This window comes from Vombatus ursinus, unplaced genomic scaffold, assembly GCF_900497805.2.
Source record: "Vombatus ursinus unplaced genomic scaffold, bare-nosed wombat genome assembly UNPS02014779.1, whole genome shotgun sequence".
Classification (NCBI taxonomy): domain Eukaryota; kingdom Metazoa; phylum Chordata; class Mammalia; order Diprotodontia; family Vombatidae; genus Vombatus; species Vombatus ursinus.
Window position 1 is genome coordinate 45,483,393 of NW_020954557.1, and position 20,143 is coordinate 45,503,535.

Here is a 20,143-nt window from a genome sequence, read left to right on the forward strand (position 1 = left end):
TATCTAGCTGCCTTGGGCAAGTTATTATTTGTCTCAGGCAAATAATAAAGAATTCTTGCTTCATCTTGCCACTTGAGTACCCTTTGTAGAGTTGGTGAGTTAACAAAAAATTTCTATGGACTAATAAATTTGGGATATTTATTGGCAAGGCTATTGAGATGCTTAAAATTTCGTGTGGGGCACACTTCAGAAATTTGCTTTCATTGTAATAACCTTTAAAGGGTTGTGGTTTTTTTATTAGTCAGAAAAATTTATCAGTGATCCCTAGACACTTGGAAATTTCCAACTTTGAGAGTTGAATTATTTGCGTAATCGGTGAGCAAAAATAACCTTAAATTGCTTTTTGTTACATAGCAACTTAGAATAAATTTTCATAATTCATATTAATCATATCGTATATGTGTCAGAGGCACAAATGGTTTAATACATTTTCTTATTTGTGATATTCAATGTGATTCAGAGTGAATTCTGAACATTTATAATTGGCTAGTATGCGTCATATACCTTTTTACCCTCGGCAGTGTGTGAATAATTGAAAAGTTGCTTCATTCTGCCGTGGTTAAAAAGGAGCACTGCATCTGTTTCTCTGCCATCAGCAAGCATATAGCAATTAACTCAAGAGTCTGTAACCCCACTAGAGTAAACAGCCATGCTCCAGCAAGAAAATTTCTAATATCATTAGCATACCTGGTTAGAAGGTCAGAGAGACAGGGCTGAAGAAAGGTCAAGTTTTGTCATTATTGGCCTGAGCTCAGGATGACTAAACAACTGTCTGAGAATCCACCTGTGAAAAGAGAATTAACCTTCCACATCCCAGGTATCCTCAACAATGCCTATCTTTCAGGGAACTAAATTGTGTCCTGGAATATCTGTTGTTATTGTTATTGTTGTTATGGTGTTATTGCATCTTTGATAATTGGCTGAGTTTCTACCTCCTACCATTTACCTTTACTTGATTACAGAATTCCCAGCTCTTGAGTGAGTATAATGACCAAGCTTAACCCTAGAGAAGAGATTAAAAAAAAATGTACCTCCCTTGGTTCTTAGCAGAAGTGAGGGGCTATGGGAATGGAACATTACATATAATAATACTGTCATATTTAATTGTTGTATTGGTTAGTTTTGCTGTGCTGCTTTTTTTCTCTTTTTTTTTTATTCTTTGTTATGAGGAATAGCTCTCTGGATTTGGAGGAGTGGAGTTCCATTCAGGAATGAACATATGTAAAACAAATCAATAAAATAGCAATAAAAATTAATTTTTTAAAAATCCCCAGCATTGACAGAAATGGGACCTGCAATAGACAACACAATTTTAAAATGAAACCTTCCCATTTCACTAGTCCTGGCCCCACCTTTACCCCCACTGAACTCGAATCCCAGTTTATATTCTCTTTGCTTCTGCTATGCCATGGTCTCTCCTTTATGGTTTATACATTAAATAATTCAAATAATACAAGTTGCATGAATTCTGTATTCTCATATTTTGCTTTTGTCCATTTTCATTATTACATCTCAGAGTACCTTTTTAGTACTAGATTTTATAAAGAGTTAAAGGCAATTGACATTAAATTTATAATTGTTTAAATATTTCAGAAGGCATAATAAAGTTTTAATTTCAGTTGAATGATTCATAATTTAGGAAAGAGAACAGGAATAGCGTAACTAAAATAATTTGTTGGATGGTTTTGTGATTATATTGTGGTTCTCTTCTCCTCCTGCCCCCTCCCCTATTAGTTAGTGTTTCCTTTGAATTTATGGGCATTTTTCTTTTCTTTTTTTCCCCTAATCTTTGAGTGGATTAGCAATTAACTTAAGTAAACAATTCCTGATACTTGTTTGTATACATTTCCCATTTTTGAAACCAAGGTCATGGCTTTAACAAACTTTTACCAGTTTGATATTATTTAGTATTTTATGATAATTATAAAGGATGACATTAAATTTTGATGCTTCACGAATTGAAAGAGCCAATTATAGTAACACATTTGGCATCTAAACCAGATTAGTTGTGTTCCTGGAATCTCTGTTGAACATTAATTTTCTTTGCAATTCAAAACTGAAAATGAAAGCAATAGTGAAAATGTGTTTAAAAGACCACGTTGAGAAAATTTGGAACTCAAAAAATTTTTGATATGATTGTTAAAAATTGTCTTTACATGTAACTGGGGAAAAATAAAGTATCATTTAAAAAAAAAAAAGACCATGTCCTAATGGTTTAGAGAACTGGTAATTTTTAGTGTTCATTGTATATCACCCATATTGATGCAGAGTGAAGTGAACAGAAGCAGAACAATTTATAGAATAACAATGACGTTGTAAAGAAAAACAACTTTGAAAGACTTAAGAACTCTGATCAGTGGAGTGACCACCGTTGTCTTCGGAGGACCTGTGATAGAGCTTGTTACCCACTCCTCATAGAGAGGTGATGGACTCAAGGTGTAGAAAGAGTCATACATTTTTGGACATGACTGCTGTGTAGATTCATTTTGTTTGACCATGTATTTATTACAAGGTATTATTCTTTTTTTCTTTTTCTTCCTTCTTGGCTTTTAATTGGAGAGAGAGTGTCAGACAGCAAAGAGGTTAGTAATTGTGATACTAAAAAAAAGTCAGAAGGAAATGTAGATAATAATGTTGAAAATAATGCTTGGGATTTTTATATTTTTGTTTTAATGGTTTGAAACACAGATCATGGTTTTATATACAGCCTTCTTTCATGTTTTCATATATGTATATATACATACATACATATATTATACACATGTGTATATACATATATAGAAATATTCTATTTTTGATGTTTAATTTCAGAATAAAAAAATTTTAAGTTCCTTATAATTTTAATTCTATGATTATACAGGGCTATAAAAGATAAAAATTGAAAGTAGGAAAAAAGAAAATCTTAGAGAAGATGGAATAGAACCATGTGCCAAATATGGACCTGACACACAGCCCCATGTCAGGGTTCCTTGGAACAATGTCCTGAGGGTAGAGGACCTTCAGATCTGTGAAGAAAATGAAATGTGTCTTATGGTATATTCAAAAGTACTTTAAAACTCCAGCCTCAAATGCTGAGTGTCTCCATTAGGTGTAACTGAATTAAGGTTCAATAAGGGCTAGGATGAGGGAAGGGATACTTCCAAGAGCCACTGTTGAAGAAAATAAGAATATGAGAAAATTGTCTTTCAGATACATGAAGGGTTTGGACTGTGAAAGGAGATTTCCACTTAATCTGTCTCTCAAAGGTACAGTTAGGACCAGTGGTAGGAGTTACAGGAAAGCTGATTTTGACTCACTATAAGGAGGGACTTCAAAGAGCTGTTTTTAAAATATGAGATGGGGTGGGAGGGAGAAAAGGTGGATTTGTGTTCATTGGGAAATATTAATTTAAATGAAAAATTTTAAATCAGATGATCTGCCTTGAGAAGTAATGAATTTCACCATCACTAAAGAGCTTCAAACAGAGTCTGATGATGACTATTTGTCAGGGATGTTGAAAAGAGGATCCATTTTTCAGGTAGGAGCTAGACTAGGTGGTCTCCAAGGAGCTTTCTAGTTCTTAAGTTCTTGTGATGTAATGAGTCAAGCCATGCCACAAACCTAAGAACGCTTAGTTGTGACCATATAAAAAGGAATGCCCAAAAAATTCTAATATGGATGACCTCTGTTCTCATTCTTTCTCCTGTCCTTCAGTCTCTGTTAAGGAGAGTTTGTGTTTGAGTTTTGCATTAAAAAAAATTAATGTACTAAACCTGCATTTGGAGCCTTAAGGAAATGTCTCTTTCTGAAGTCTAGATTCATATAAGTATACAAGATATTCATGAAAATGCATTTATTAGGGGATAGATTCCAAGTGTAAGCTAAGAAAAGGAGTTTGTAATGATGATGCTCTGTATTTTTAAGGCCCTGGGCTGTGAATATATAAGGTAAATAAAGTGAAGTTAAATATAAAGCACATGTTAAAAGTATATATATTTAAATTTGGTTAGTTTTTAAGCTTTCTAAAATTTTTGTGTGTTTTTTAAATGATGCATGTAAAATGATTATCACTGTGAATAGCATGAATAATAAACTAAATACAGATTTCATAAAATGTATTTTTCTTTCTTTTTTGTTTTAGTGAAATACGAAAGTCAAGCCAGTAAATATTGGAATAATTTTTATAAGATTCATAAGAATAAATTTTTCAAGGATCGTAATTGGCTGTTGAGGGAATTTCCTGAAATTCTTCCAGTTGGACTACAAACTAAAGAAGAGAAGGGAAAAATGTCTTGGGATCACGTAAAAACTAATGCTACAGACTTTTTCTCAAAAATCAACTGCCCAGCCATGCCTGAAGGAGTGGAGGCTTGTAAAAATGATTCTGTTGGTGATTTTGCCTACAGCCAGAGCGCAATAAGATCTGGTGACAGACAGCATCCTAAAAAGAAGAGAGGAGAGGCTGCAAAGACCAGTTTGTTCATTGGCAGCCATGCCACTTTCAGGATCCTGGAGGTACTGTACTAGGAAAATGTGGGCAGGAAGTCTCAGATAGTGAATGACCTGAAAGTGGACAGTCTGTGTAATTTTTTTTTTTAGTGGCCCTGGTTTGCAATTAGGGATTTCAAGTCTCTAGGCAAATGAAAAAAGAAAAAAGTAACTGGCCAGAAAGATCTGGTTCCAGACTGAAGTGCCTAAAGAAGTTGACATGCATCGAGGATCATGTAAGGGAGTAGAATCAGTAACCAATAGCATCATCGTGGCTGTTGTCTCCAGCATTGCGATTTGCACCCCAGTGTGCCTGGCTACAATTTTTTCTCTTAATCTATTTCTCACATTTATTGTATTTAGGTAGATGAAGGAGTGACAGTTCTAATATGACTATTTCTTGCTTGTTTCTTTAAGGCCCACAGGGTTCCTTCCTGCTCAGTAGATAGTGAAGTTATTATTGTGCCCGATTTGCAGATGGGAAAGCTGAGACATAGAGAAGATGTACATATGTCACAAAGCTAATAAAATGTCAGAACAACTTCAACATTAGAATGATGAAAATCAGAAACCGTTCTAAACCTAAATTGCTTTGTCTAGGGAGACATTTGCTTTACTGCTCTGATTTTTATTTGTCCTCTCTCTCTTTTTTTTTTTAATTTTAGGTTGGCTGTGGTGCTGGAAATAGTGTTTTCCCCATTCTGAATGCTCTGAAGTAAGTATTAGATATTCCATTAGCAGGCTATCAGGAAAATTATAGAAAGCTGTAGTCTTGTAAATAATATTTAGTGTCTGTGCTTGTCAGTGAAAGCCAACTGAAATGAGAGAGCCAGCAGAAGAAGAATTGTCTAGTTTTGTGTGTAGTAAGATGTCACCTGAAAATGTTGCTGAATAACTGTTCATTCCCCCGTGGAAAAGTGCCATGACTTCTTGTTGTTGAGTCATGTCCAACTCTTCATGACAGCATTTGGGGTTTTCTTGGCACAGAAAGTGGAGTGGTTTGCCATTTCCTTCTCCAGCTCATTTGACAGATGAGGAAATTGAGGCAAACAGATTTAAGTGACTAGCAGGGTCACACAGTATCTAGGGCCAAATTTGAACTCAGGAAGAGTAGTCTTCTTGACTCATGCCATAACTTAGAGTTATTTAAAACAACAAAGAACTCTGATGTGCGTGAGTGTGTGTGTCTACGTCTACCAGAGTGATATGATTGGCATCATAGGACATAAAAATCTAAGAAGTAGCAGGAACTCAAGAGACCATTCAGCCTTTTTCTACCAGATTTTATAGATGAGGAAACTGAGACCATGAAAGTTAAGGGGCTTGATTATAATCACACAGTAGAATTTTTGGCAGACCTGGTACCTATACCCAGGTTTCTTGGCTCATAGTGGAAGACTTCTCCCGCACCCCCAAACATCACAATGTTAGCTCTGAATTTCGAGGCTTTGGAAAGGAAGTCACTCTTTTTTTTTAAATTAATTTATTTTGATTTATCAATAATCATTTCCATATGCTTTTGAGTTTCAAATTTTTCTCCCCCTTCCTCTCCACCACCCTCCCCAAGACAGTGCAGGAAGTCACTCTTTAAGAGTAAAGATGTACTTACTACATCAAAATAGCTCACATTTCTATAATGCTTTTAAGGTAAGGTCTCCAAAGGGCTCGTTTTATAATAGTCCTGTGAGGTAGATAGTGAAGTTACTATTATGTTCATTTTCCCAGTGAAGAAGCTGAGGCACAGAGAGGCTGGGTGACCTGCCCAGTATCACGTGGCTAGGAAAGGTCAGAACCAGAATTTAAACCCAAATCTCTTAATTCCAAAGTCCAGCACCATTTATAATACAGTGTTTTATCAGAGAATTTGGTTTCTCTCTCTCTTTCACTCACACACACACACACACACACACACCCACACACACACCCACCCCCTAAGATTCCATTTCAGAAATGCAGTGGAAAGTACACTTAGTCGGAAGACCTGGTTTAAATCCCACCTTTGTTGCTTACTGCCTTTGGTACCTAGGGCACATCACTTTGTGGCAAGCCTTTTTGGCTCCTCAAATAGGGGATTGGATTAGCTGGTCTCTGAGGGCCCTTCCAGCTCAACATCTGTGATCTTAACATCCTACTCATAAGATATTTTATTGAGCATTTTTATTAAATGACTTGGGGTTGAAGGTGGGAGAACAGAACTTAGAGAAATAGGGCATGCTAGTATGGATACTGACTTGACTCAGACGTTCTTTTCCTGACCTGTCCCCTCCAACTCATATACCTGTCCTCTGGAATGTTTTTCCAGGATAAAGAAAATACTGTTGCCTCACAGGGGTTTCCAAATCACTTCCTTTCAGTCTTCCAGATACTATTCTTAAAGGAATAGGACTTTGGATCTCTTGGTTTTTAGTGGTCAAACACTGCTTGCTATTCACAAAATCATTGGTTCCTAAAAGAGCTGTTTTGGTTGTACTCCCATTTGGCCCTTCCCTTAGCCTCTAGAATACAGATTTCTTTATCCCCATGTTATCTTCAAAGTGATTTTTTTTTTTCCTTCTGAGGTCATGGTCCTAGGGCTGAGCAGTCCTGTGTAAAGACTATGAGTTTGAAAAGTAAAGTGGTAAATTCGTTTCCACAAAAATAGCCTCATGCCTCTGGGCAGTAAATACAGACACACTCTGTACCACTCATTAAAAAATTATTCATATAGTACTTTGTGATTTCTCTTTGCTTATATTTTTTATTTACTTTTGCCAGTGTTTATGCTAGATTAGAAGCTTCCTGAGGGCAGGAGTATTCTTTCATCCTTCTTTTAGTCTTCTACAGCCTAGGACAATATATAGTAGGTACTTAGTAAATATTTGTTGATTGATAACTTCTGATGCCAAAGAAGTTGATAGTTGTTTCTATTTTCTAACCTTTCTTACATCTAATAATGATAATTTTTTAAAATGACTGAAAATCCTCTTCTCTTTAGTCTCCAGCCCTTGCTTCTTGATAACTTTTTTTCCCCTGAGGATACATACCCACATACTGGGAACTGTTGTTGCCCAGTGAACTGAGATAATTAATTTATTTTCAAAGCAAAGTCGGTTTACTGCATTTCAAAGGGAGGAGCAGATATGTATTTTTTTTCCCTTAAAAATTGAATTTTATTGCATGTGGAAAGTGGGGGATTAAAACCTTGGATTATTGTACTTATCCAGCACTTTGCAGTTACAGAATACCTTACCATAATTAGCCATCTGAAAAAGAGAGGTCAGATCATTCTCCAAAGACCGTTTAATTCTTAAACCCCCTGCCAAGAGAGTGCCCAGTGTCGTAGATTCTAGTGATATTTACACCTGCTGCTGGGAACAGGGCCAAGGCTGTCAGCTGATTTCACAAAATGCCACAGAAAGTCATTGGGTGGTCACGGTTTCAAACTTAAACTGCTGATGCGGGAGGGAATTATTCGGTAGCCTTCGTGGTGAAGTAAAAGCCTGCTTTCCCCTGGCCCTCACACTGTTCTGGTCTGCATCCTTGCCTGCACCGTGAAGACCGAGATCAGCTACCTTGCAGAACAGTAGGCAAAGGTTCATTCACTTCAGTTCAGTGTAATTCCGCAAACATTTATTGCATACCTTCCACATGCGCGTCTGCCAGTGGATACAGAGAGACATCACAAGACCATAAGCTTGGAGCTCAAGGGACCCTGGAGATTGACTCTTCCAGGACTCTCTCTTAACAGATGGAGAAACTGAGACCCAGAGACATTAAATGATTTGTCCCTGGGTCACACAAGTAGGAGGTAGCAGAGCTGGGATTGGAATCCAGACCCTTTGGTGCTAAAGCTAGCACTCTTTTTATAGCTCTGCATCAATAGGAATAGGCTGTGATCTGCAGGGTAATACAGCCTAAAGAGGGAAAGTCAGGTAACAAAAAAATAAGGAGGCAGGGCATGCAAAGAGAGAAGGAATACAAGGGAAGATAATTGTAAGGCAAGAGTCAGGCACGGTGCTGTAAGAAATTTGGGGAGAGGGAGCTCAATTCTGCCTGGGTGGATCAGAAAGTGTTTCTTAGGATGGCTCCCATTTGAGTTGGACTTTGAAAGCAGATGAGGAGGGACTCCAGGAGAGATAGTGAGGGTAGGCCACTCCAGCTTAGGGGATGGTACAGACAGAGGCCTGGAAATAGGAGACAGCAGGACAAGAACAACAGTAGTAGCATGTGTGCATGTGTACACACACACGCACATGTGTTATACATGTGTGCGCTGTGTGCACATGAATGTATGCATGAATGTGTGTCTATACCATCCACATACATTTTAAGGTATACATGCCATGTGGCATTTTTTCATTTTATGTATTTACATTTATATATATACATACATACACACACACACACACACACACACATATATATATATAGTCTGTGTATCTAAAACATGTTAAATATATCAGACATGGTATGTACATTAAGGGGGGGGTGTGCACACATGTACACACACACATACCTCTTAAAATTTGCAAAGCATTTTCCTCACAACAACCGTATGAGGTAGATAAGTATTATTATTCCCCACTTTAAAAAAATATTTTGTCAGTAAACATATATGAAACACTTTCTATGTGTTCTATGTGTTAAATGTTTTGTAGATACATTTTGGTTTTTATACTACAAACACTCCCCAATAACCACCTGATCACATGTTCTCATATTTAAAAAAAAAGTTGAACAAATCTGTCTGATAATGGTGACAAATAAAAGAGAAGCGTTTTCAGCATCAGTACCCTGGAATCTGCATCGTTCATTACAATTTATATGAATTGTGTTGTCTTCATTTACATTATTGTAGTCATTGTATGCATTCTCTTGGTTGTGATTTCTTTGCTTCACATCATTTCATATGTGGCTTCCTACATTACACTGAATTCTTCAAACTTGTCATCCCTTATTGTGTAAAAATAGGGCAGCTAGATAGCACAGTGGGTAGAGTGCTGGACCTGGAGTCAGGAAGACTCATCTTGCTGAGTTCAAATCTGGCCTCAGATATTTACTACCTGGGTGACCCTGGGCAAGTCACTTAACCCTGTTTGCCCCAGTTCCCTCATCTGTAAAATGAGCTGGAGAAGGAAATGGTAAACCACTTCAGTATCTTTGCCAAGAAAACCCCAAACGGGGTCACAAAGAGTCAGACACTACTGAAACAACAATGAGAAGAAGTTATGGAAATTTTCCAAGGGGGAACGAACAGTTGTTCAGCAGTATTTTCAGGTGACATCTTATTATACGTGAAACTAGACCCTAAGACAATTCAGACGCAATTAAAGAACTGAACAACAACCAAGTAGTGTAACTATATGTTATAGCATTGACATACCAAGATTTGATCAGCCATTCCCCAATCACTCCAGTACCTACTGTGTTCCCATAAGTTTTTTGTTTGTTTGTAATACTATTGTGAATATTTTGGTATATATGGGATCTTTCTTCCTATTATTGACCTCCTTGGGGTACATTTTCAGGCATGGTCAACTGGATCAAATGGTATGAGCACTTAATGATTTTTCTCAAGTAACTTCAAATTATTTTCCGGAAAGTTTGAAGCAGTTCATAACCCCACCAACAGTGTATTAATATGCCTGGCTTCCCACAAACCTCTCCAATATGAACTATTTCCTTCTTTTGACTGTCTTTGCCATTTTTTTTTTTAACCACAAGAAGTATGATGGGTGTGAGGTGATAATTGAAGGCACAGAGATGAATAAAATCACCAGGTGAGAGAAAAAGAGGTCCAAGGACAGAACCTTGGGTGTTTTAGGAGGGAAAGAAAGATGAGGAACCTGTAAAAGGAAAATGAGCCAGAGAAGAAATAGTGAAGTAAAGTAGGGAGAATATGCTGCAGTATCACTCAAGCCAAGATAAGTGACTGGTCCATCACGTCCACCTGCAGAGAGGGTGAGGAGGATAAAGACAGAACGGTTTAGACCAGTGGGTTGCAACTTGAAGCCAGTGGAACTCTGGTTATAGAAGGCATCCACAAATTCATGTGCTAATCCATAATTAAGCCTGACTTTTGTGAACTGAATAAATATGTCTCAGAATATGTATTACTATTTTTAAACATTTAGATAGATAATATAATACAAATTGACTTAAAAGCATCACTGAATTTGTAGTAACTTTCTGTAACATATTTTCTTAATCCATAGTTATTGTTAATACAGCTATGAATGTGGAGGCCCATGACATTTTTTTGATACTATAAAAGGGGTCTTCATTCTCAAAATGGGGTAGGGGGAGGCTTAATCTATTTAATCACTAAATATTAGAGTTGCTGTATTTGAAAGTCTTCTGAGGAAGAAAATATGTATGTGCCCTCTTGTTTGTTGTCCTTTGTATCATGCTAACTACCCACTATTAAGTACTATTTGAATAAATTTCAGAAGATTGTGACTCTGGTTATGTTAGACCATTCAGTAAAATCTGTCCCACAACCAAAGGCCTGGTTGCCTAAAAGGTAGGAAGCCAAGGACTGGAATAGGTGGAGAAAATAATCTCAGCCAATCTCTTTAGTCTTAGTTTCCTTTTTTTTTTTTTTTTAATAATCAGCTCCTATTTGTCACACATTAACTTACTCAGCTAGATCTTATATTGAATGCAAATCCCTAGAGCTGCAGAATGAATGTATTGTGTGTGAACATAGTATTCATCCTCCAGAAATATGTAGGTGTGTAACAGGAGCCTGATTGAGACTTTGCTAAATGCATATTTGTGCACCTATTTCATAGGATTATAGAAGCATTGATTTAGAGCTATAAGGGGCTTCAGATCATCTAGTCCAAGTCACTTGTTCTATAAATGAGGAAACTGAGGCCCAGGGTCACACAAGCAGAGTGAATATTGAACCCAGGCTTAAGCCCCAGATCCTCTTACTTTAGATACAGTGATGGAACAGCCTCTCTTGCTAGATAAAAGACTTATTATGAATCTCAGTTTTTTATTAATAAATCTCTTTTATTATTACCCTTATAGCCTGCTCTGTGTGATTTAGGGCTCATCGCTCCAAACCTACTTGTTGACTCCTGCCATCTGAGCCAACCCTTATTCCTACCATTTGTCTAACCTATTTCCCCTTCCTCTACCTAGCCACACCTCTTGCTCCTTCAAAACTTAGATCCTTGATGAAATCTTCCCTAGCTAACCTCGTCTTCAGGAACCTTCCTAAAATTTGTGTGACCCTGGGCAAGTCACTTAACCCTGTTTGCCTCCATTTCCTCATCTGTAAAATGAACTGGAGAAGGAAATGGCAAACCACTCCAGTATCTTTGCCAAGAAAACCCCAAATGGGATCACCAAGAGGTCAGACACCACTGAAAAGGTATTGAACAACAACCAGAGGTAACAAGCAGGATGAGAGAATCATGACAACAGAAATAGAGACATCCGGAAGGAGTACTAGGAGTTACTATCTCACCTCCCCCAGCACCTAGCCTAGTACGTTTTACTTGTCCTCTCTGGATTTTCATGCCGCTGCTTCCTTGGTTCTCTTCCCGCCAGCCTGGCTACTTCTTTTCTGAATTATCATCATGGCCCATTCCTCATGGTTCTGCCCTAGACTGTCTTCCCTTTTCTTTTTATGTCATTTCTCTTGGTGATCTCCTCAGGTTCTATCTCAAGATCATGAGTTTTGGACATCTTGAATTTGAGAGTCTATGGGACATACAGGTAGAGATATCTAGTAGGCAGTGACAGATGTGGAACTGGACCTCAGAAGAGACTGAAGAGAGCTAGATATATAGATTTGGGAGTGAAGTAAGAGGAGGTGCCAGGAGGTGAGGGTCAAATCTACGTGATCTGATGGGATCATCAATAAAGAGACTGCAGAGAGGAAAAGGAGGGCCCAAGACAGAATCTAAATTCTATTGTTTTTCAGTCATTTTTTCAGTCATGTCTACTCTTCATGACCCCATTTGGGGCTTTCTCGGGAATGATACTAGAATGGTCTGCCATTTCCTTGTCCAGCTCATTTTACAGATGAGGAAACTAAGGCAAAGAGGGTTAAATGACTTGCCCAGGATCACACAGTTAGTAAGGGTCTCAGGCTGGATTTGAACTCAATTTGTGTCTTCCTGACTTCAGGCCTGGCACTCTATCCACTTCACCACCTAACTACCCTAAATTCTATGATCCTGAGTAATTATAATCCTTATCATTAAAATCAGGGCTGACATGTATATAGTGGTTTAAGATTTGCAAAATAATCAGTAAACATTTATGAAGCACCTACTATGTGCCAGGTGCTATGCTAAGTGCCAGGAATACAAACAGAGGAAAAAGATCGTCTCTGCTGCCAAGGAGTTTACAATTTAATAACATTATATAGTCTAGAACACTTTATGTCCATCTCCTTTGAGCCTCACAAAGACTGCAATGTATTATTACCTTCATTTTGCAGGTGAAGAAACTGAAGTTCAAAAGAAGTTAAGCCCAGGGTCACACATAGCCAGTAAGTGTCAGAATTGGGATTTAAATCCAGATTTTCCTGACCCAAGTCTGGCTCTTTATTCACTAAACTATGTTTTCTCTCATATGAGTTGTACAGATAATAAATGGTATGTACATTCAGATAGAGAAGAATATTTTAGTTTTGCTCCTTTGCAGATGCCCAAGAAATCCTTTTACTACTTGCCCTGGGCTTTGGCTGAGGTTGCTTCATTAAACTGTAACCAGAGTTACTGGAATAACTAGTATGGCTTCCACTGTTGGCCATCGTTGATTAGTCATTTGACAAATATTTATTAAGTTCCCATGACAAAACAAACAAACAAACAAACAAACAATGTCCCTGTCTTTCAGATTTTATTAGGAGATACAGGAAAGACACAGTTAAGTAAATACTAGATGATTTAAGGAGGGGGAGAGTACTAATAGCTGGGGAAATCAGAAAGACTTTATGTAGAAGATGGCACCTGAGGTGCTTAAAGCTAAGAATTCTGAGAGATGGAGATGAGGGAGTGCATTCCAGGCTTAGGGAATGGCATGCATACACAAAGGCAAAGAGATGGATTGTTGAGTTTAGGGGAATGGCTTGTAATACAGTTTGACTGGATCATTGTGTATGTGAAAGAGATGATATAAAATTAGTCTGGAAAGGTACTAGATTGTTGCCCTCATTAGAAATAGGGAAGTCTTGGGGAGGAAAGGGTTTGTGATAGGGATTATGAGTTCTGTTTGGAGATGCCAGTAGGGCAGCCAGATGAAGATGTCTAGCAAACGTTTAGTGATACTGGAGTTCAGGAGAGACATTGGACTGGATCTATAGATTGGGGAATTACACGTCAAATGCAATTCATTTGAATGAGGAGTTCATCATAGAACAGAGCCCAGGACAGAGCTTTGAAGAAGGACACACCTAGAAATTAGACAACCACTCAATGACAATATCCATATCATATATTTATCCATATCATAGGAAGCCTATTCAGCCATATGAGGTCCAAACAAAGTGTTAAATTCATTCCCATAAAAGTATTCTAGTACTTGTGGGCAGAATATATAGTTACCAAAGTCGTAATTAGTCATAATTTTTTACCTATTGATTACATGTCTCCACTGCCTTGAGTTAAACAACTATTATATAAAATTAGCCCAGCATAAAGGCTTTGGAGAATTTCCACAGAAGTCATTTATTTGCTCACTGCTCCAACACACCCAAGGCATTTTAGCATTTTGACAAAAGGTGTAGTCGTGAGGAGGAAAAAGAAATGCATGATCTTGTTTATAAAGCTAATGTCATACTTGATGGTACATCCATATTTTTTTGGACAAGGCTGTTGCTGTTAGAAGGACTGTACAATATAGTCCTCCAGCTGTATAGACAATATTTTGTAGCCCCCATACCCAAGAGACAAGAATCCAGTTTCTAGCACTGCATGTTTGACATTATTTTGTTTCTACTGTTCATTAATTCATCAACAATTCAAATAATCAGTTATTAAGTGCCTCCTGTATATAAGGCACTATGAAAAAATCATCCCTGCTTTCAAGAACCTTATATTCTTCTGAGTTATATGTAGAGTAGTTTATAGAGATATGTAGACATTCCTACATGTGTAAACAGAAGATCATTTGAGGAGAGAGAGAGAGAGTAGTAACAACCAGGGGATTTGCTTGGGTAACCCAGATTGAGCCTGGAAGAGAGCTAAGGCTTCTAAGAGGTGATGGTGGGTGAAGAAGGGGTGGAACTCATGGGGGACAGTCTGTGCACAGGGAGATGAAAGGCTAAGTTTGGTTAATTGTTAAGTAAGCCAGTTTGGCTGGAGCATAAAGTATGTGAAAGGAAGTAATGTGCAAGAAGTCCAGGCCTCTATACCATTTCCAGACCATCTCCAATGTCCCTGACGTGAGTCTGTACACCACCCCACTCCTACCTCACTCTCTTTCTCACCTTGTTCTGTGTGTTATCTCCCCTATTTGAAAGCAAGTTCCTTAAAGGTAGAGGCTGCTTTCTGGCTTGTATTTACATCCCAAACCCATTTCACAGTGCCTGGAACACAATAAGTGCTTAGTAAATGCTTTATCTATCTGTGTGGCATGCCTCAGCAAAAGAGCATGTAAAACAAACAAACATTTCTATTCTTAAGTTTTTTTTTAAAATTATTCTTTTGGGATATCAGAATAAGAAACGAGGGGAAAAAAAGCTTAAGTAACTAAAGTTTTGATGACAAAATAAAAGGCATGGACCTAGCTTGATTACCACATCCCAAATATCTGTGAAAAACACAAATACCTCTCTAATTTGGGTCATTTTCAGTGACTCTGATACATGAACCTCATGTTAAATTTTTTTTTAAAATTCTGGTGTTACCAGCAAAATGACAAAGTCATTTACAAACAAACGCAGTTTAAAAACAGAGCTCTTGAGTTTCGGGTTTTGTTTTTTTTTTTTTAAAGCAGAACTGTGATGAACTTAAAGAATCCCCCAAATAGTGGCTTATATAAGCAAGAGGGAAAATGGAAACTGTTGTGAAACATCTCGTAAGATGAACTATAGCCCCCAATAGCATTTTCAATCATAAAATACTCTGATAGCAGATCATCCCAGCCTTCTCCCTAAGCACTTTATCATATCATTACATCCAGTACCAACTTGATCTGAAATGGATTTTTTAAAAAACAAGCTTAGTTATTTTACTACCCTTAGGAGTAGTACTCATTCCTTTTTGAAACAGTGGATAGAGTGATTGTCTTAGAGTCAGGAAGATTTTAATTCAAATTCTGCCTCAGACATTAGCTGTTTGACCTTGGGCAAATCACATAACCTCTTTGTGCCTCAGTTTCCTAATCTGTAAAATAAGGATAATAATAGCTAGCACCTAACTTTCTGAGTTGTTGGGGGGAATCAAATGAGATAACATTTGCTAACCATTTTGCAAACCTTAAAGCATTCTATAAATCTTGGTTATTGTTGTTAATATTATTTTTAAATGTATAGCGCAAATATACACAAATTTTTTTTTAAATATTCAGCACAAAAATACATCACAAGTTGGGGTGAGGTTTTATTTAAAGTGAAGGATTTCCCCAAAGAGGTCAGAAAAGTCCCATTTATACCAAAATATTCATAATTGTGCTTTTTTGTGGTAACAGAGAATTGTAAGCAAAGTAGATGCCCATTGACTGGGGAATGGTGAAATCAGCCAATCAATCAACAAGCATTTATTAGCTGCCTTCTGTGTGCCAGGTGCTATGTTTGGCTCTGGGGACACAAGTAAGTTATGGTGCATTAATATTAGTGGAATATTACTGAGTTGTTAAAGAAGAAAAAAGACAAATATGAAGAATTAACAGAAACATGGGATAACTTATATAAACTGAAAAAGAATAAAGTATGGAATTCCAGGAAAACTATTCACATTGACCACAGCAATGGAAATGGAGAGAACAATAAAGCAAAACTGAACCTTGTATGATTGTAATGATTAGTTGACCCTGGAAAAGAGCTAAGAAAATGCACCTCCCTTCCTTAGTTGCAGAGGTCGGGGACGATGGCTATGGAGCCATGTATACTCTCTGCTGTGGCCAGTAGGTTTGGTTTTGATAAACTGCTTTTTTCTTCCTTTTTTCATTTTTGTTTCAAGAAATGTCTGGAGGGATGGAAGGAGGAATATATTCAGAAATGAATTGTAATATAAAAGCAAAAGACATCTATTTTTTACAAACATAACTTGTACCGAAAATAATAATAAAGGGTTCTACCTTGATAACTTTGAAAACCACTGTATTAGAAAATATTACAGGACAACAGCAAATGCTATGTGACAGACAAGTTGTACAGTTGTTAAAATGCTTCAGAAATTCAGGGAAAGAAAAAGTCACCAAGGGCTGGGATATTCTGAAAATTTTTCATAGGGATGTTGGGACTTGAAGTTGTTTGTCCTTTGTTCTGGAAGAGGACCAAGACATCAGGAAGGTGGTGCCATGACTTGCAAGTGAATTGGATTTAAGTGAGGGACGGCTGTGCAAGGTCAGCAGCCTCAGTTTCTCCTCCGGAGCCATCTGGCTCCAGTGGCCAGATATAGATCAGGACCACTGGAGATGGCTCCTGATGCAGTGGGAGACCTTGGCCTTTTTAAACTAAGGCCTTTAACAGGTCTCAGTTTGACTGAGGCAACACCCATTCAGTGATTAAGGCTAGATAAGAAGTGAGGTAGAGAATGGCCTCTTTTACCTTGTCAAAAAAAATATATATATCAGTCTGGCAGGGGAAGACCCTCAGAATTTCTGGCCCAAACAGTGACCACTGTTGTTGGCCAATCAATGATAACCAGAGTGATTTTGGTTTAAGGCCTGGTCCTTAAGAAAGAAATCTAGGTAAACCGCAAGATGTCTTTCAAAGTCTCTTGGACCTGAAGTAGTCTTTAAAGGGTTAAACTTAGATAAATGGAATACAGTGGAGAAGACATTCCACTGTGATTGAACAATTCAACCCACTGTGCTTAGCCGTAAGTACATTCCTTTAATTAGAAGGGAGTGGGAATAAATAAAAGTGAAGTTTGAAGGATAGGTAGGAGGCCAAATTGTAAAGGGCCTTGAATGCCAGGCAGAGGGGTTTAGATCAGCCTGTAGGTGGTAGGGAGCCATTGAAAGCAGTGCCAATTCAGAAGTAATGTGGGGAAAAACCCCACAGTGCTGCTATAAAAAGCACCATTATTACTATTGCTAATCATTATTGTCAGTTTTTATTGATGATAGTGATGATGATGTTAATGAAACCACATAAACAATAGGTCAGGGCCTGCCCCACGTTATATAAGGATCCCTATTAATAAGTCATACATGCAATTTCCTCTGTGTGTAGCTTGAATATATCTATGGCAACAACATAATTAGAGTGTTCCCTTGCTTTCATAGGAATGCTCCAGAGACCTTTCTTTACTGCTGTGATTTTGCTTCTGGAGCAGTGGAGCTAGTAAAGGTATCTGTTTTATTGTCTTTATAGGTTGAGAGTCCCTCTCTCTCACTCCCGCTATCCCCATCAAAAGCCTCAAGTACTGGAATAAGATGACATCTGGCCATTTTAAGCTTAATTTTTGTCATTTCTGAGAAAAATATGGTGACCAGCCAACTCCTGAAGATATCAACCCATTACTCTGATTCAGTTTAGTTGAAAAAAAATCATTAAGCACCTATTATTAGTGTTACAAATGAGAGGCAATGTAGTATAGTGGCTAGAGAGCCAGCTTCAGAGTTGGGAAGACCTGGGTTCAAGTCTTGCTTCTGACACATTTTGGCCCAGGTTAACCCTGAGTAAGCCACTCAACCTCTGAGTACCTGGGCAACTTTCTAAGACAATTACTTTTCACAGCTGATATTCATCTGCACTGATAGAGTGGATTTGCTCACCTGTGAACACACAGGTTCTGTACCAAAAAAAAAAGGCACTGACGTGATCAAGATCCCCATGCAAAGTTAGAAAAGAAAAAAATCATGGTTCTGTTGGTGTTGGAAGAGAAAGCCTGAAAACGTTATCTGCAGTGACTATAATAACATAAACTAAAACAACCCGAAAAGATAGCCAGGCTCTGTTTAATTGCAGTGACCATTTTTGGTGCGGATTAACAAATGAGGAAACATACTTTCTCTTGAGAAAGAGAGGGAGTGACTACAGGTGGGAATGTCACATATCTCAAAAGAGATAATATTTGTAAAGCACTTAGCATAGTGACTGGCACATAGTAGGTGTTACATAAATGTTAGCTTTTATTCATTATTATTGTTATCATTATTATGTGATGTCAAACTCAGTTGTTTTTGCTTAACTTTTGTCAAAAGGGAAAGTGGTATTGTGGAGTGCTAAAAATTTTTAAAAAGTTTCTATAAAACATTTAAAAGCAAAGAAAAAGAAAAAAAGGCAAAGCCTTAAACAGTGAATAATCAAAGCCTTTATAATCTTTCTGTTGGGGTAGAGGAAGGGGCACAGTGGGGAGAAAGGTGTTCAGATCTGTGATTTTGTGAATTTGTGAGGAAGTCCTGTTGTGGGAATTCTCCCCATCATTACAGATAAGCAACTTATAGTCTTAGGGTTTTGTTTGGGGATGCTGATAGGTTGGGAGCAGCTAGTATGCTCAGTGGAAAGAACACTGAACCTGGAGTTAGGAGGACTCATCTTTCTGAGTTTAAATCTGGCTTCAAATACTTACTAACTGTATGACCCTTAACCCTATTTGCCTCAGTTTCTCATGTGTAAAATGAGCTGGAGAAGGATATGGCAAACCTCTCCAGTATTTCTGCCAAGAAAACCCCAAATGGGATCACAGAGAGTTGGACACAATTGAAATGACTCAATAACAACACTGATAGGTTAAGTGGTTATAAAGCAAGGTTGTGTCAGAAGCAAGACTTTAACCTAAGTCTTCCTAATTCCAAGGCTGATCTTCTACTACCCCAGGCTTTCTGTTTACAATTATCCTTCCTTCCTTCCTTCCTTCCTTTCTTTCTTTCTTTTTTTTGTGAAGCAGTTGGGGTTAAGTGACTTGCCCAGGGTCACACAGCTAGTAAGTGCCAAGTGTCTGGTCTGAGACCGGATTTGAACTTAGGTCCTCCTGACTACAGGACCAGTGCTCTATCCACTACAACACCTAGCTGCCCCGCTGTTTACAGTTATTAAAGGTATGAAAAAGAGGAAGCATGGACTTGTTCACCATCCCAAATTTTTTAGGTATACCTTTTGAAGACTGAAGAAGGTAATTTTAGGAAAAATCAAAGATTAAGTACAATTTTACAAAGTAAATAGTAAATATTTTGAACTTTTTTATGGGCCAAATTTATAAATAGTTGCAAATAAGAATTTTGATAGCTTAATGTACATCTGTCATCCATGAACTTAAGGGAAATTGCAGTATTTGGAGCAGTTCTATAACTTTATCAGGTCATAGTCATGGCGGGCAGCTTCTGTCATTGATGCCCTAAACAAGGACCAGACTTGGACAAAATGTTAAAATCGGGAAAGCTTGTCTTTATGACCACCAGACTATACTTTGAATTCCCTTTCCCCCTAAAGTGTCAACTTGTAATCTGTGTATCATGTCTAAATATTCTCTCTGTCCTTCTCCTGCGCAATGATCTGATAACCTCATTCTTACTACGGTGTAAATGACTGAATTAATGTGACATTTTAACCTCGGTCAGA

The 20,143-nt window shown here is 37.7% G+C and overlaps 1 protein-coding gene across 6 annotated transcripts in view; it reads left to right on the plus strand.

Moving 5' to 3' along the window:
* The window catches only part of METTL8 (methyltransferase like 8), a 116,761-nt gene that overhangs the window by 85,268 nt on the left and 11,350 nt on the right, over window positions 1–20,143 (plus strand). For 5 of the 6 annotated variants that reach the window (XM_027865887.1, XM_027865888.1, XM_027865885.1 and 2 more), the window contains 3 exons: window positions 4,121–4,494; window positions 5,133–5,182; window positions 17,866–17,929. In XM_027865887.1, coding sequence (XP_027721688.1) covers window positions 4,121–4,494; window positions 5,133–5,182; window positions 17,866–17,929 — 488 coding nt within the window. The remainder of the gene's footprint in view (window positions 1–4,120; window positions 4,495–5,132; window positions 5,183–17,865; window positions 17,930–20,143) is intronic. The other variant, XM_027865889.1, reaches the window with a different exon arrangement.